General features: G+C 36.8%; 1 protein-coding gene across 1 annotated transcript; it reads left to right on the forward strand.

Annotated features, from left to right (window-relative positions):
- Nucleotides 1–4,225: 4,225 nt before the first annotated feature.
- DECR1 (2,4-dienoyl-CoA reductase 1) lies at nucleotides 4,226–17,956 on the forward strand. Its single transcript, XM_082292746.1, has 10 exons — nucleotides 4,226–4,330; nucleotides 7,539–7,741; nucleotides 8,643–8,700; nucleotides 8,855–8,941; nucleotides 11,305–11,452; nucleotides 13,769–13,868; nucleotides 15,121–15,193; nucleotides 17,135–17,281; nucleotides 17,598–17,660; nucleotides 17,754–17,956. Exons 1-10 carry the CDS (start codon nucleotides 4,265–4,267, stop codon nucleotides 17,811–17,813), a joined length of 1,005 nt encoding a protein of 334 aa, XP_082148872.1. The 5' UTR covers nucleotides 4,226–4,264; the 3' UTR covers nucleotides 17,814–17,956.
- The last annotated feature ends 371 nt before the right edge of the window (nucleotides 17,957–18,327 follow it).

An 18,327-nucleotide genomic window follows, 5' to 3' on the forward strand; every position in this document is an offset into this window, starting at 1 on the left:
CCATGATCACATCAGCCACAGCTGGAGAGCAAATTTCTTCCTACCAGGCAGTGGGCTTATTCTCAAGTATTGAATATTGGTAATTGTTTGCCCCCTAACTTTACAAAATAGTGAAATCTTTTGGAGTTATGTCCACAGTTAAGAAGTTTTAGCATCAAAAAACCTGTGGAGTTGAAATGGGCTGGAGAAACTCAGGATAACTTTTTTCTAATAGAAAATACTAATCTAAAACATACAGAAATGTAAATATGAGCTGTCAGAAATGTACTTTCTGTAGGATCATAATCTGTTTAATTTCCGTGTGTCCTATGACTTCCATAAACGTTCACTTAGATATCTTTTTATATTTTCCTCCCTATGCTTCTAAGAAAATGGTCAATCTCCTTAATCTCTTCTATTATCTATCTTCTTTGCTTCTTTTTTTTTAGTCCCTCATAATTTTGTCATTTCAGTTTTGAGCTAAGGTGACCAGAAGTATACAGTATATCTTAAATTAGACTATTTCTTTATTTTATATAACTGTATTTAAATATTCTCTGTATTGTTGTCATTATTCTGTCTTATTTATCCTATTGGCTTGACTCATGTGATCAACTCACATGACAAATCATAATAATAAGAAACTGTATGAATCATATAAACCTCTTTTTAATGTTTACATTATACATTTTCTTGCATTCATCCAATTTTATTTTATTTTTCTAGAATCGTGGTTTACCATTCATTTACCTTCTAGACTTTGTGAGAGTGACTTGCTGTCTCTCTGATCCTGACTGACCTAGGTGTCTGTTCTCTAATACTTGTGGGTTTTCTACTTGTTCCCTTTTTCAGTTCAGAAATAAATGATTCATCAGAGTCCAAAACTTAGAGATTATCAGAACAGTAACAGTATCTAAACAAACTATCAAGGTGTTCTATCACTAAACTTTTACTCTTAACAGAAATTTACATGTGCGTTATGTTCATGTTTTATTCCTGACCTAGGATTTTTTGTTTTGTCTTAGTAATCTCTTATATCAAAACTCTCTTGGAGTATTTTTAAATTTTATCATCAGGTGCTATGCGTTTCTTTTGACAAGGTAGTTTGAATGGCAGAAACAGCATCAGCATGCAAGTTTATGATGAGGACTCAGGCTGAGCTCTGTGCTGTGCCACCTGGCTAAATCCTTGAAAGTCAAATTATACCTGCCAGCTCTTATATATTCATTATCTCTTAGGCATTTCCATAAGAGATGATTAAGACATTATTACCTTTTCAGAAGACTAGCTCTAGGCAGACACTTTCAGATCTTTTCACCTTTTCTAGGTGTTTCATTTTTTAATTACTTTTACCCCCACAGATATTACATTTACAGTCTTATAATTTCTCATGTTATCCCGGAAGATTTTTTAAAAAAACTCCAGATATTTCCTGCACTTTAAACCTCCTGACATACCTTGAACTAGAGACTGGATGCTTCAATATTTCAGTTAGGCTGTTTTTAAACTCCCCCTAAGCTTGTAAATATGCACCACCCAAACTGAAGTGGGATTTTGTAAAGTGGAGTAATTGCCTATTAAGCCCATTATTTTCCTGTGCAAATGGGTGGGTATCAGTAAGATGTGGGTAGTCTGCCTTCAATAGTATTTTTAGATTGTATGGCATTAAGGTGTTATTGCAGTTTTAAAAATTTGTCCACATCCCAATCTTGGAGACCATTTTCTTCATATTACTAAAAAGTAACAAGTATGGGATAGGAATTGCACCTCATAAATGAAAGCTGCTAGAAAACATTTTCTGAAATTTAGTTCAGTCATATCACCTTGTTCACTCTCACCATAGAAATATAATGATTGTTTCAGAGGTAGCTGTTTAGCCCATTTGCATTTTCCAATGCGTAGTTTGTACTTTGTTTCCTCTTGTTGCATAGTTCCAGTGAAGCTTTCTAAATTCTGTAGTATTTGGCATTTTAAAAGCTTCTCTTGAACAATATTCACTCTGTTTCTCCAACTTTCTTTCTTTTTTTTTTTTTTTTTTTTTTTTTTTGGTGGTTATTTCCTGGGGTTCTTTGTTTGTTGTTGTTGTGTTTTGTTTTGTTTTTGTGTTAAGTGATTACAGATCCCTTGAGACTCTGTGTCAATCTGTGTTTGAATTAAGTTATTGTAATGGAATGTTACTATATAAATCTTGGAGCAACTCTTTAACACCTACCAGATACTCCATGTGCTACTTTAATGATAAAGGTGGCAACTATTGCCCAGCAGTGTGACACTATTGTTTCAATGCCTGCCAGATGGTGTGCAGAACTTATGAAGATGTTACCTACTCTAGAGCTTACTGTACCAAGAGAGCATCAACAATTTTTTTTTTTTCCTAAATGTTGAACATGTAGAGAAAATGGCTGTTTGGTCATTTTTATACAGGGCAATGATGACTAAGCTGTAGGATTTAAATTCTGCTTCCTCTGAACTACCACAGCAGTGTGTAAGCAGTTTGCCTGGAATTCTAAATTCAAAAGTTGATAGTATAGACCCACTGATAGATTTATTGTCTTTCATGCCTAGTTTTGTGACTGCATAGATTCATCAAGTGTGGTGTCCTTCCTGGAAAACATGCAGCTTTATTAAATCTGTAGGTTCTTACAGCTAGTATGCTGCTCCTCCACCCCCTTATCCTCTCCTTTCTTATGAGTAGATATGACTCTGCACGTTTCTTTGCCTTATTACAAAGGCTGTGCAAATGGGTGGGTATCAGTCAGTCATTACTTTTTCCATCAGCCAATCTCTGGGCTCAACACAGATAAATCAAGTGTCTTGTTATCTCAACATAATCTCCCGTAGCTGAATACGGTCTGATGTTCACAGACCGCTTAGGCTTTTTCTGAACTCCATTAGCAGTGTTGAATTTGAAATGAGGACTCTTGATCTTTCTGGTAAACCTTGTTTCATGGCAGTCAGCCACTGTTGGTGTGCGTGGTGGAGCCAGCATGGAGCCTCTGTCTGCTGCGCAGGAGTGATCTGTGAATGCACAATTTCACCTCAAATCAGGCCCTGTGTTACCCATTCCATTTGAATTCCTATTTAGCAGACAGCTAATATTCTCAACAACCTCTTTTCTCATATTTCTTAAGCAAATCCTCTCCCCCCAAAACACATGCCAAGAACTGGCCGCCATGCTGTGAGTAAAGGGCACAGCAATTCCTGGGTGTAGATACCACAAGGAAAGCAAACAAACAAACAAAAACACCAAACCCTCCACCAAAGAAGGTAGTTACTTAGTATCCTTTAAATAGCATTTAGTGAATCATTTTCAGTAATAAAATTCCAACCCAGTGAAGCAGATAGACTGAACCAAGCATGTTCCAACCCTCGCAGCTGGAACTGGAGATACCAGGGGGGTGGCAGCAGGTGAGAAGGTACCCCTGTGTTGCTCCAAAATAGGTTCTTTCACCTGGTGTTCAAGAGGCCAATCCACATTTGATTTATTTACAGTTCTGTGCAGAAAGGCATGTTGGGTGACAAACACACAAAGCCGGCACAAGGACAACCAAAACTTTTCATTATTTAAATGTTTTAGCAAAAAGGGCGTTCATGTTCATTGGCTACCAGTTACCTAGTTCTGTTATTAATTAGGATTCTATCTTCTATTAGTTAATGATTCTCTCACTTCTCAGGCTGTTTAGTCCATATGCTCAGTCGTTCTCTTCTTTTGGGTCAGTGGGCAATCTCGCCCTGTCAGAAATACCTTTTACCCAGTCAGAGCTGACTTGAGCGAAGTTGTTGTGTTGCCTTTGTTAGTTTTTTCCTTATCTTGGGGATTCTGCCAAATGCCCTTGTAGCCCATAAATTCTGCACTCTTTGTGTCCACTGTCAGTGGTACATCCTTCTTCCCAAGTTTTGTTAATCTGCCTCTAGGTCTGAGATCATTGAAACATGTCAAGCCCTAAACCTTAACAAGGCAATTCCATCAACAAATAATTTGTCTTTCATCTGGACATTGCTTAGAGTTGGTTTGCTCCTATCTTGTTGATTAGGCTTGAAAGTATACAACGATCAAACATCAAAGATCAAACATCAAAGAATGGCCTTTCTCAGGAAAATTTTTACACATCCTATATTTTGCAACACCTGTGGGGGGGTGTGGTGGGGCGGTCTCGCCGGTTCCCCGCTCCCCACGGCTGCCGGTGCCGGTGCCGGGGCGGTGCCGGTGCCCGTGCCCGCCCGGTGCCGTCCGGCGGCGGCCGCGCCTCCCCCGCGGAGCAGGCGCAGAGCGCGGCGGGGGAAGATGGCGGCGGCGGCGCGGCTCTGGTGGCGCGGGGTTCGCGGCCCCCGCGTGTCCGACGCCGGGCGGGTAAGGCGCTCCCTGTGCTGCCGGGGCTGAGGGCGGACGGACGGCACCGCGGCGGTGTTCCGCCGCCTCCTGCCCCGCCGCCCCGGCTCTGCCCGGGTGCTGTTGTCGCGTCAGAGAGAGGGCACGGCGGGTCTCTGCAGTTCGGGCTGCCGGGACTGGGGAAACAGCCAGGAAGGGGACACCCCTCGGTTCTCCTCAGCTCCCGGCCCTGTCCGCCGCGGAGCCCCCGCAGAGGTGCGGGCTGAGCTCCCCGGCACACGGTCTCCTGCCCCACCGCCGGGCGCTGCCGTGGCTTCCACTCGCGTGCTGTCGCCCTTTGGCCCCAATCGCACAGCTGCGCACGGCTCTTCAGGAATGTTGCTGTCCAAGCAGTGGTGTGGCTTGACTTGTGACCGAGTTGACCTTATTGCAAATGCCTTCCAGTACCTGAAGGGAGCCTACAAGAAATCTGGGGGGGAACTTTTTGCAACGTCATTTAATGACAGGACAAGGGGGAATGGATTCAGACTGTAAGATGGTACTTTAGATTAGATATTCACATGTTGCCCAGAGAAGTTGTGGATGCCCCGTTTCTGGAGGTGTTCAAGGCCGGGTTGGATGATCTCTGGGCAACCTGTTGTAGTGGAAGGTGTCCCTGCCCATGGCAGGGGGGTTGGAACAAGATGATCTTTAAGATTCTTTCCAATCCAAATAATTCTATGATTCTGTGACTATGTGGATGTTGCTGGAGGCCATTTTTAGTGAGTTCTCCCCGAGCACGGTGCTTCTTGCCAGTGCCTGCTTGTGTGTTTATGAGACGGCTTTCTCCAGTAATTTTACAGTTCACTTCCACCCCCTGGGTGAGGGTTTGTTTTTTTGGTTTGTCAGTGATATGTGTGTTTGTTGTTTGACTGTTGGTTTTTTTAAAGCTGTTTACTGACTTCTTTATATCTCTATTTACACCCGAGATTTCATTTAAAACCTCAGCCTTAAGCAGTGGAATGATTAAATTGCATGGATGCTGTCATAGAAGCCTCTTGGGCAAGCCAGTAAGGAGACGATAGCAGTCTGACTAAAAGATTGCTCAATTATACCAACTTTACAGGCTGGTTATCATTATCGTACTTTATTAGTCTTGGTGCAGCCTTCTGCTTTACTGTGGCATGTCCTAATCTTCCCTGCTCGAGTAGAAACACTGCTGCTTGCAGTGTTTCTTTCATGGAGAGCAAGAAGACAGAGCACCTGATCAGGGAGTTTCAGTAATCTCCATATCCTGAAAGAAGGGGGAGTCCAAATGCTGTCTTGATTTGCAGTCTCTGCTGTGAGCTGAAATTCTCCACAGGGAGCATTTCTCCTGAAGAGAGATGAGTAGGGGACTACTAAGAAAGTCCCAAAAGAGAACCTTCACATTTCCCTTTCCTGGAGGCTTAGTAGTATTCTGGTACTCCGTGAAAGTATGCAAATTTTATTTTCACTGGGGCAATTAAAAAGCAGCAGTGTTTTTACAAATGTGATAATTCCAGCTTTAGTTCAAGCTTTGTTTTTTCAGTTTTGTTCTATGTAGTGCCTCCAACTCTTCTTCAATTTTAGTTTTTCACAGAACATTCTGAGTTGGAAGGGACCCACAAGGATCATCAAGTCCAGCTCCTAAGTGAATGTCCCATACAGGGATTGAGCCCGTGACCCTGGTGATAATAGCACCATGCTTTAAACTGCATTAAATTGTCAGTGTAATTCCATGATTGTTATCTCTGTTTTCACCTGAATTGCTTATGCATATGTATTGCCACACAGAAAGATTCACGTGCACACTTCTGCAAGCGAACTTTAAGCTCTGTGAAACCCCCAATGCATTGTAACTGTGGGATGTACAGATTAATCATCTACCACTAAAAATGTTGTCTCTTAATTTTAGTCTTTAAAATGTGAATTAATAGTGTTCAAAATGTGAATTAATACAACATAATAATAAGTTGTAATATTTTTACTATTTTAGAACTACCTTTCTTCTTCATGTCAGTCTAGTGAACCATTGCATGGTTTTATTAACAGCATCATACAAGAGTGACTGTTCAGTCTTCTTTCACAAAATTATATTAGATTTTTTTTGGTATGAAAATAAGCACATTAAAGGATCAAGTACAAGTTAAAATTGGAGAAAATAAGTATAGCTTACAGTCTTCTAATTTTTTTGCACATCAAAAATAACGCAAACCCAGTTTTGTCTTACTTGGAAGTGTTTGGAGCTTCAGGTTAAGGTAACTTTTGTATTTTAAATAATAAGGGAATTTCTGAATTATTAGTGTAATGCTGCTGTCCAAAGACATTTAATTCAGTATTTAGATTAGGGCTTGACTTAGTGTAGTGGATTAGGATGCTAGAAATATCCTGTTGGCTATTTTTGCTGCAACTTTCTTGGTGACATCACAAATTTCTCATTACATTAGTGGGGTGTTTTCTTACTAGCATAGTTTGCTAGATGTAATACTGAATTTTCTTTTTTCATGTGTGTTTTTAAACATGTTCCAAGCGTGTCTTTTTGCAGGGACCAATCCTTCAGAGGCTAATTTACTGTAGATGGTACTTCTGCTGGGACAGAGTGTGATGCTGATAACATAACCTTGCCCAGTTTTGTCTGGGAGATGGCATTGATTTCCTTAGGAGCTCCAGTGGCCATTAGGGCAGGTCTTGTGAAGATTGGTTCTGTCCTGTTCTCCAGCAAAGAAGGTTTGGTTGGATGCAGTAGTAAAGGGTCAAAATCATGAATCTATTGCTGAAGATTTTAAATTTGTAAATACATACGTCTATAACCTAAAATCCCATGGTTTTGTTTATGCATAAATTACCGTGCATATATGAATATGAAGCCCAAGTCCTTCTCTCATTAGTTGTTAATAGTTTCTCACATGCTTTAGTAAAAGTGATAGATACAAAAAGTGCACAAAGTAGCAAGAATCATGACTAAAGTATTTTTTCAGTAGTTCTTTAGTTGCAGTAGAGTGTCTAAAAATATTTCAAGTGCTTTCCTAGTCCAGTGTTAGCATTTAAGTAAAGGCCCATGTGTGTTGCTATAATGCAATCTCGACATTCTTATATTCATATATATTTACTTATAATAAGGCAGTTATGATTGTGATCTCCACTGTCATAGGAAAATCTGATCTTGCATAACAGTCCTGAATACAGAAAGGAGAAAAATCTTAACTTTTCTGGGTTTTTTTTCTTTCAGTTTTTCAGCCGTGGGCCAAATGTGCTGCATCAAGACAACAGTGCACCACAAGCTGCATTCTTCTCACCTCTTCAAAAAGTGATGTTGCCACCAAATACCTTCCAAGGGAAAGTGGCCTTTATAACTGGGGGAGGTACTGGGATTGGCAAAGGGATGACAACAACTTTGTCCAGTTTAGGTGCCAAGTGTGTTATAGCAAGCCGGTAAATATTAATGAAGATGTTTTAGAATTTTCATTTATTTCTGACTGCTGATGAGAACTGTTTTCTTCTCTATAAAAAAGAAAAAATTATTCTATTTATTCTGTTGCAGTACACTTTTAAATTACAATGTCATATTGTGGATTCTAGAAACTTGCAGATTTCTCTGCAAATGCTTAATGGTATAAAAATCAGTAGGAAGAAATAAACTAAGCACATTTTCATGAAATGTGGCAGCAAAATAAGCAACCTCAAATAGTAGGCATTAATTCAACTAAAACCTTAAAGGGAACAAAAGTTTGCAGTGGGCATTATTGAACATTATTAATATGTTATTACAGGTGTTCTTGATACAGATTTGAATTACAATACAGAATTAAATCCATTCTTCTTCTGACTTTGAACAAGAGCCTTGATTTTCCTTTAATGATGATTTTCTACAGCTCTCTTAAGTAGTGCAGTAGAATCTAGAAGCACTTCAATAAAGTCTAGAAAACCAATCTCATTTTAAATCAAAATAAACAGAAGTGTTGTGATCCTAACAGTAGTTTAATTGTTTAGTTTTAAATGTGAATATGTATGTCTCTTATTAATTCTAGTAGAGTAGTAGCTAAAACTAAGTTTGTTATGATAGTGTGCTTTTTTCTGGCTTATCACATGTTGATTAGCTTTAGAGTCTCTTACCATTGTCACTTCTGAGTTGTTTTAAAGTAGCACTAACCATAAATTACTTAGTTTTCTTTCAGAAAGTTAGTGGATAAACATAGTGTTAATCTTAAAGCTCAGTTTTCATGAAAATCAGCAACAGTTTTAGTTCATATTTGCTCAGAAAAAAAAGAGATTTTAGTAGTCTGAATTGTAATTGCATTTAACTGACATAAGGGGTGTTAATACTTATTTCTAGGAAGCTGGATGTTTTGAAAGGAACAGCAGACGAAATTTCTTCTAAAACAGGGAATAAGGTAATTTTTTGCAGAACTGTGAACATGTTATGTATTATACGCTACATTTTATTGGATTTTTTTTTTTTTTGCATTTGCGTGCTTCTATGGACTTGTTAAATTTTTGAATGATATAGTTTTTAAGTCTGACAACTGCTTTTCCATTATTATTTAGGTTCATGCCATCCAGTGTGATGTGAGAGATCCAGTTTCAGTTAAGAATGCTGTTGCTGAAACAATCCAAATGGCAGGACATCCTGATGTAAGTCTTCTAGGGAAAGGAAAGAGCTCATTCTTCATTACTGAAAATACTTTGCATAGTAGGTATGAAGAAAGTTACTAAGATAGAAAGTTAATGGAATCTAAAAAGACACTAGACAAAACAGTGGCAGTACTTCAAGGTAAAGCTAACAGTAAAGTTATTCTATTCCCGTAATTCTTAAAATATTTAGTGGCCAGGTAGACAAAACATTTTTATCTTTACTCTGAGGACTAACATCTTCTTTTAAATAGTGGGAGAATTGTGGAGGGATTGAATTAAGGGAAAGGAATATTGCCCTTAAATCATCCTGAAAAGGTGACTTACCTGTGTTTACTGAATTACATCTTAACACAAGGCCTCAAAAAATAGCAACGAAAGTAATAATAAATGTCTCCTTTGGTCCTTGCTTAGCTTATTAATATACACAAAGAAGGTTCCAAACTGAAGATTAAGTTCTTATAAAATGAAGAAAAATCTTCAGGCAAACCAAGCATCTGTTTTTTATAGTTTGGCACAAAATAACAGCTCTTTACATCACATTGTGAGGGGGGTGATCTGGTGGAATCTGAAGGATGATAACCACCAAATTCTGATTTGTTTGTGAGATTTGGATTTGTGAGAACTTGGATTCTGCTAGCTGATAGGAAGTGTGATGATGTACTATTGTTGTAAAGGACAGTCAGATTTTAAACTGTTTACTGTAAATTTAAAACTGTTGTATGTGTATTGAAGACAATTTGCACTCACCAAGAGCTTCCTACAGATGTGGTAGAGAACCTACTGAATTTTAAGTATCGTAAAAAGTAGAGAAATTGTATGCTATGTAGCTGTATAGCTGTATGCTATAACAGTGGTAGAAATAAGACAACTCACTGTCCTGATTTGTTGACAAGATTCTCTGGATATTATTTTGACTATTTTTTAATGGAGTTTTTGACCAAAGTCAAAATCACGATCTTCAGGTTTTACATGTGTGTAGAGAGGGAGGAGATTTCTTCCTGTATAGTACATTTTTAGAACACCAATAATTTTCTGAATAAATGTTTCCCATGACTTGTTCTTTACAAGCATTTGCCTTCTCTTCAATTTCACATATTTTGTGTTTTTAAGATAGACTGCAGAGTAAATTGAATATTCAGTTCTTTTTGTCCAGCTTTTCTCTTAGTTGCAGACATGAGATGTCAGTTTATGAATCCTGGGTGTCACTCACTGCCACCCTGCATGTGAGGTGAGATCTCAAAGACAGAAGTTAATGGCAGTAACTTGAAAGTCCTTCCGGCTTTGTTTTGTTCATTCCGTTCCCAAGAGTGTTAGTCCCAATTAGAAAGCAATCATTCTTTTGTCATGGCTTATTTTGGCAGTCCTACATACCTCAAAGATCATATTGTGCAGTCCTTAGTTCACTAGTTTTATTATTGTGTCTTTCCTGTATTTATTCAGTGATTCAAGTAACCTTCTCAGTATCTCAAGGTGTTTGGATTTTTTTTTTCCTTCAGATTTCAGGGAGGCCTTTAAACTGAATTTGCTGTCTATATGTATAATTTATGGCTGTTGTGTATTATTAGTTTTACATTCATGTAATATGTACTGTGCTCTGTTTTGTTACTGAAAATTCTAATACCTTCATTAGAATTTAGCCCAGAAGTTCTTCAGGACAACGAATTTGTCTTGCGTGCGAACCTACATGAACTGAGGTGCCATTCCATAAACAGTACACCATTGTATTGCTTCAGCACATTATATTATTAAGTATGCTAGATCTGGCTACATAATTTTTGGTTTAAGTGCTGCTAATGTGATGCTTACTCCCCTTAAGAAAATGAAAGTATCCTCTACCTGATTGTTGTTCATAGGAACTGATGGATGTACATCTATTCAACAAAGGTTTTGTAGTAGCTGCTTGCAGTACACTGTATCATAATATTCTCATCACGAATTATTTGACTTCCTGTTATGCAACAGTCACTTCATCCAGACTTTAGTTATCAGGTTGCCTTCTTTTGCTTTTATTCCCATTATATTAAATATAGTCCCAATATATTAAATATTATATTAAATTGGAATTTTGTGGGGACAAACTTTTCTGTTAGGATGCACTTGAGACACTATGGAAAATAGCCTCTACATTTTACAGTTCCTCAGTACAGTAGTTTGGAAATACAGCTCATTTTCTGTTACTGATACTTTATCTATGCTGCAGACGCTAAAATTTCAGATGGATTATTCTCCCTCTTCCCCTACCCCCCATACCTCATCTGATGAGGATATTTTTACTTTTGTCCCTGGAAACACTAAAAAGTTCCTTGTAAATTATTTACTTTTGTCTCTTATTTTTAGTTAACTCTTTCCTTTATATGTTTCAGGTTGTGATAAACAACGCAGCTGGAAACTTTATTTCCCCTTCTGAACGACTTTCTCCTAATGCCTGGAAAACAATAACTGATATTGTTCTTAATGGTACTGCTTTTGTAACTCTGGAAATTGGAAAGGAGCTCATTAAAGTAAAAAAAGGTATCTTAAGTATTGTGACATATTATTACTTGCTTTCCTTGCCTTACTGTTACTATAGTCAGTTTTGAGAGTTCATGTGAGAAGAGAAATACAATTTTTAACGTTCTTCTAGAAAGGAAATTTTTCAGTGAAAGCTGTCCTTAAGTATCACACAGTAGATCTGGCTAATAATTACTTCATTGTAGCATCAGGCCTTACAATTGGGCCCAGAGACCAACTGAGGTTGAATATAAAAATCTAATTTCAGAGTTCTAATTGCAGAGACATTTTTAAAATTAAAAAAATAAGGCTTCGTGCTGATAGTCCCACATTAAAAACACATCCCCAGTTATGACTTACTATATCATTATGGCAGACCACTGAAATAGGTTGCCTTATGGTCTTCTAGGTGCATGTATTGTACCCACAGAGTAATGTGAAATACTAGCTCAAACATGCTTTTGTTTTTGCTATTGTCGAATGAAAAGCTACTTTTCTTACTTCCATCCTCAAATTTGGTAAAATCTAGACGCCATTCACCTTCATGTTGTCTCTCTTCCTTTCACTTCTAAGCTTCCAAAACACGTGAATTTCTTTTGCTGTTATTTGCATGTCTTCTTTCTAGGGGAGTCCATCTGTAAATAAGACTTTTGTTTAAGGCTTTCTTTAAGACATGTTTTTGCAAGTAAGTCAAGTGTACCTGTTTGTCCTCTCACCTTCATTTTCTTTTTACTTACTTGATTTTTTTAGTTTAGGCAGAGACCTTAGTTTCTAAAGTGATTCTACCTAGTGCAAATATTTTAGAGCAGTCTGTGAGGATACTACAAATCTGTCAGTTTCTAGAACACTGAGACGTCCTTTAGGTCTGCAGTGTGACCTACACTAAGTCTAATGTAGTAAATAATAAAAGTTCTCTGCTTTTAGACTGCAGGTTTGTGCTGGTATTTAAAAGGAAGTTGTAATCTGCTAGTGTGTTACTTATTTTCACAAAGTGAGAGGAGTTAATTGGTCAGTTACTGTCCATTTTATGAATAGGCTTTAGAAATAAAAGTTGTGTATGAGCGGAAGCGTTCTTTAAATACCAGAGCTGTCAATCTGTCAGTTACTCTTGCTTCCATGTTAGGTTCACCTAACTTGCCTGTATTAAAAAAAAAAAAAAAATCAGTGGTTTAATTCTGCAAAATGTGTAATTAACAGTGACCTCTAGATAATTTCAGAGTTGTTCTATGGTTTTTTTGCCTGTGTAGATTTTTCCTTTCAAAGTGTGAAGACTCCTTTTTTATAAACAGGGCCCATGGTTTCTGGATATCTGCTGGCATTTCAATTAGTGCTTGTTTATGGTTCTCTTTTGTTTCTCCTGTATAATATTACTGTAATTTTTTTACCTGAGTCTCTACTTAAATCTATCAGTAGTGTACATTGTTTTAGAAATATCCCCTGGGCAGCTATTCTAATGAAATTATTTTTAAAATATAGTAAGTAGAACAGTTATTTTAGTTACTGTGATGTAAGCAGTGAACTGTCATCCCTTGTCCTTCGCTACCCAGCTACAGTAAGCTCATGCCAGTCATTGATTAGACAGAATTTGCAGGATTCTATAGAAGAGAGATTAAATAAGCAGTTGCAGTTTCCATTATTTTTCAGAACATTTTTTGCTAAGTCTGTTTATAAAATATAGGATATAAAAGAAAGTAGTTCTTTTATAATGGAGTTTGTTGTGATAATAATAGGAAAAGTTATGCAGGTTAACTCTGTAATAGGCTCTACTGCAGAAGAAGCTTCTGAAAATTTCTTAAAAACTTTTATTCTTCTGTGTAAACTTTAACTCAAGCCCTCAGCTGTTAGTTTATGCCAAACCTAACTGTTAATGCTGATTTTTTCCTTGATTTTCTTTTTTTTTTTTTTTTTTCTGCTCAGAGATTGACGAATTTAGGGCAAAGTATCTGGTTAGTGACAACTAGACTAGGGCTTCTGAAAAAACACTGTAAGATCTTCAGCCTTCACTCCAGTTAGAGTAATTTATGCAGTCATTATCAGTAGAAGTCTGAGGGCTTAGACCTTCAGAGCCTAATCAATAGCTATTTGCACTTACCTGGAACAAGTCTTAACAGTCATGCAAAAGAGGGAACTGAAATAAAAAGGCTTGAAAAGAAAGTTTCAAAGACTATATTTTTAAAATGCCTTTTCACTACCCAGAGTGAAAAGGTATCCCTAACACTTGAGCTGCAAACTTCTGTACCATTTAGCTTGCTTTTCCCTTAAGTTGAGAGTTTGATCTTCAGGGTTGTTTGATTTGTTTGGTATGAGTTGTTTTTTAAATGTTTTTGCAACTTCTAGGAGCAGCATTCCTGGCTATTACAACAATTTATGCAGAGAGTGGTTCAGGATTTGTGTTGCCAAGTGCCTCTGCCAAAGCTGGTGTAGAAGCAATGAGCAAGTGAGTAATACAGCAAAACATGTGCTTTAGTTTTCACATCCTTAAGATGGAGTAATTGGTCTATAAAAATGGAGCTTGTTAGTATAGTCCATCTATTCCGCTGTACCACAAGAGTTCAATCCAGGCTCCGGTATCCTAGCAAGAAAATAGCATGCTGACAGCTTCTTATGGAGGGAAGCGTTAACTGTTCCTGTTTTTATCACAAGACCAAGATAAGGACAAATAGAACTACTTAGTTTGGCAATTACAAGTTCCAAAGTTTGTTGTATAGACTTTTGATAATCAGATTCACTTGCATTCTCATAGGTGAACCAGCACTTAAAGACAGCTATTAAGGGAACTGTTTGAGATCTCTAGCACCTTCCACATTCTTTTGTCTGAGGAAAATATGTCCTTGTTATTTGGGTACAGTATACTGTGCCTTCAGCTCTGTTTATATTAATCAACAAATTTGTTTCCTATCACTATTTAAAATTAAGTCTGCAGTTCTACTTAGTTCAGAACAATATCATGTTGATGTATCCATGCTGCTCAGCAAACAGAAGGATTTCTCTCATTTTTAACTTCAGGCTAATCCTTAATAGCACTTAGATCTTCCTCTGCACTTCAGCAGAAAGAATTGAATAGTTTGGCAGCCTTTTAGTAACTAGAATTCTTTATCTGGAAAAAATGAGGGACTGAGTAATGGTCTTGATTTCTATTCTACAGAGCTGTAAGGAAATGTGTACTTTTCAGAGACTATGACTCAGCTTATTCATTCACCATAGTAGATCCGAAGTACTCATTATGCAGAGAAAATGTCATAAAGCAAAACTATTCTAGTGGTCCTATTTTAGAATGTATCCTCTGTTTTGTGTTACTTCAAAACATGTAATGTGAGAGCTATGCTGCAAATGTTAGAAATGTATACTTGTGGGATAGTCTAAATTGCCAGAGAAAGGAGGCCTAACAGTTGTTTGTTAAGGAGTTCAGGTGCCAACACCATCCGTGATTTGCAAAGGAGGAAGAATTGCTCCTTCATGCTGCTTTATCTATGATTCATCTATTAAATCAATATTCCTCTGTTTGTGAATGAGATTTTTTCTTGCTTCACTCAAATTATTTTGTTAAGCACAAAAAAACCCCATAAGCAAAAATGTCTGTTTCAGGATGTTCCAGTATTTACACATTTGACTAATTTTTTTTTTTTTTTCTGAATAGGATTAAAATACTGTGTTTAAAATATTGATGCACTCTGTTAATGAATTTTTAGGTCTCTTGCGGCTGAATGGGGTAGATATGGCATGAGATTCAATGTGATTCAACCAGGTCCAATAAAAACAAAGGTACATGGCATGAAGTGAAACACAGCCTTGAATATGCTTTGTAGTACAGACTTAACTTTACAACAGCCTAACCTTTCTGTAGCCGTAAATTCTAATATGATTTCCTTGGTAGTCAAGACTGCTGGAATATTGAACACACTTCTCTCTTAGTCTTTTTGTAAAACAACATTTCTTGAACTTGTGAGACCTGCCACTGTCCCCTCTACTACACTTGATATAAACTGAAGCTTTTTTTAGTGTTTCAAAGAATTGATATATTAAAGTACTTACTGCTGATTCTTATCTCTATGTACCTAGTTTGTCAAGTGGAGTGAATTCTTACACTTGGAGTAAAGTTCCTGTTTCTGCCTGAACCCCTAATTTTTAAACAAAACATCTCATCAGTTCCAAAATCTTAGAATCTCTTTTAGGGATATGAGAACAGAATCTCACTAGTTTTGTTGAAAATCTCAAAACTAGAAAGAGAAAAACTAAGTTGGCAAGGAAATGAGAAGCTTTGAAGTGAGTGAGAAGGAGGACTAGAGAGTTTGAAGGAAGTAATCCAGAGCAGCTGGAACAGGAAGAATAAAGAAAGCAGTCCTGCAAGAAAAGAAAGGAAGATCCATTTCCACTGAATCAAATTATTATGATTATGAGCACTAATAATGGTATTACTTCTTCCTGTAAAATATTTCACAGTTGTTTTTGCTGTTGTTTTGGGAACAGGGGTGCAGAGTTGTTTCTTTTTTACTTGTTTTTTTGATTATTTACTATTTTTTCCTTGTTTCCTCTTGCCAGTTTTAGATGCTACACTGGAAAACTTAGTTTTAACTCTTTTTACTATAGAGAAAAATAAGTGGCAGAATTAGCAGAATTATAAGAATGTTGAAACAGCATTAGAGGATCACACCAAAAGTTCTACAGGCATTGTATCTTGTGTATTTTTAAGAGTAGAAGAAAAACATCTGGCAAGTTAAGGGATTTAAATGTCAATAGTGCTAGCTCCAGTTAATATTCCTTTTTTGAACTAATAGTGTATAACCTGCTTGAGATACTGTGTGTTCTTAATAAGATGCTACCTTTGGTGTATGGTTCCAACTTAAAATTTCCCTGAAAGCATAAAAAGGCAGACAGCATATTGCAAAATCAAGGTTTTCTGCCTTATGGGCAATATCTGTCTTTAAAACATACTGTTTTAAGTCATGATGGGAAAAGAACAAGGCATACAAGCACAACACTGTTAGGCTTATAAACTGGCAAATAAAAATATGGCAATAGGAGACTTAAATGGCATGATTACAGCCATGATTACATGAATTACAATGTGATTTAAATCATAACTTCAGTGATTTAACATAAATGTTACTGATACATTTCTCATTTTGAGTGAGGAGGTTATTTCCTTGTGGAGGAGCCAGGAAGAAAAAACCCCTTTTATTTCCCGTGCCATTTTAAGCTATTCACGTACTAAAGCTCCCAGTGACTTCCTTTAGCCTTAGCAGTTGCTGCAATTGAAGTAAATTTGATTTTTTTTTTCTTCTCCATTTTATTTACTCTGTCATGTATAACTTATTTTTGGTCACTTTGCTGTTCCTCTTCTCCCCTTGTTCCTCTCCTCTGTCCGTGCAGCAGTTGAGTCTTGCTTATTTCCTCAAATGTTTATCAAGGGTGTTTGAAGAAAAAGAATGATTAACCCCTTTTGTTTTTCATAGATAGATGGTGGGTGACTATCCCAAATGTGCCAAATTCCAACTTATCATCAGTAGATGCATATCAGTGTAAAAGGGATAAATGTTTTTTTCTTTTCTACTTCCTTCTTTTTCATGCTACTGACAATGAGGGTATAGACAGCTTACTGACAAATATTAACTCCTGTATTGTGTATGTGGAGTCAAATCTCTGCTGGATTTTATTTTCTGATGTAGTTATAACTTTTATTTTAATGTTTATTTTAATTCTCAGGGTGCTTTTAGCCGCCTTGACCCAACAGGCACATTTGAGAAGAAGATAATTGAGAGGGTTCCCTGTGGTCGTCTGGGAACTGTAGAAGAAATTGCAAATCTTGCTGCCTATTTCTGCAGTGACTATGCAAGCTGGGTTAATGGAGCAGTGAGTTTTGGTTGATCTTGTTTGTACAATTAACCCAATGATGGTGTGAGTATTGTTGATATTTTTTTTAAAGACCTGGTTTCAGAAATGAAACAAAACATCTTACTTTAAAATTGTTTACAAGTATTATTCACCTTTTAAGTGTAGTGCATGGTTGTTAGCACCTTAGAAAGAACTTCTAAAAGTGGTTGAATTGCATTATTTTGAGTATGGGCTTTTCTCACCCAAATCAGTAAAAATTACTTTCACAGTTCTTAACTAGTGAATACTACAGAAATCCCACTATTACTAAAAACACTGTTTATGCTTTTTCTAGGTTATTAGAATGGATGGTGGAGAATATGTATCTATGGCAGGAGAATTCAATGATTTGAAGAGGGTATTAATTTCCTTGCTTGCTATTTTACATTCAGACACTTTGATGTGTAATTATTATATGAAATTCCAATAAAATTCTCTTTTCTTTTGATAGGTTACCAAAGAGCAGTGGGATATGATGGAAGCAATGATTAGAAAAACAAAAGGTTCCTAAAGTACATAACTGTATGGTGGAGATTCTTGGAAATGAACAACTACTTTTTCATTAATATTTAGAAATAACCAATTGAGAAATAGCCTTCAAAATCTTTTGTATGCTATTTTCAATAAAATATTTTGAAATGGTTGTATTTTGAATATACTTTGTATATTTTTTGAACCTAAAATCTATTGTGTTGCCAATAGTGAACAAGTTGGTCACTAAAATTTTGTTGTTCTTTAGATTGTCTTACATAGCCATGCCATGGTCTACAATCAGCCTTTTTTTTTATCTTTCTGAGGATTTTTTTTTTTCTCAGATATATGCAAGTGTCTCTTAATATTGTAATTCCAATAGCATTTCATTGCTATCATAACTGAATGTAATCATTAATCTGGAGAGAAGGTCCTAATTTTCACATTTCAATAAAAAGTTCTAAACTTGAAAATATAGTTTCAAGTTATTAGCAGGACTACATGCACTGAGAAGGGATGTCACTCCTGTGATTACTTAGGAAATCTTGAAATGC

Source organism: Coloeus monedula (assembly GCF_965178545.1).
Source record: "Coloeus monedula genome assembly, chromosome: 1".
NCBI classification, from domain to species: Eukaryota; Metazoa; Chordata; class Aves; order Passeriformes; family Corvidae; genus Coloeus; species Coloeus monedula.

What these genes read in the sequence shown, in the direction of transcription:
- DECR1 (XM_082292746.1), top strand. Translation starts at nt 4,265, where the DNA reads ATGGCGGCGGCGGCGCGGCTCTGGTGGCGCGGGGTTCGCGGCCCCCGC. An exon ending in CTTCTAAAACAGGGAATAAG is followed by an intron (nt 8,701 to 8,854) that starts GTAATTTTTTGC and finishes ATTATTATTTAG; the next exon opens with GTTCATGCCATCCAGTGTGA. An exon ending in GCTCATTAAAGTAAAAAAAG is followed by an intron (nt 11,453 to 13,768) that starts GTATCTTAAGTA and finishes TGCAACTTCTAG; the next exon opens with GAGCAGCATTCCTGGCTATT.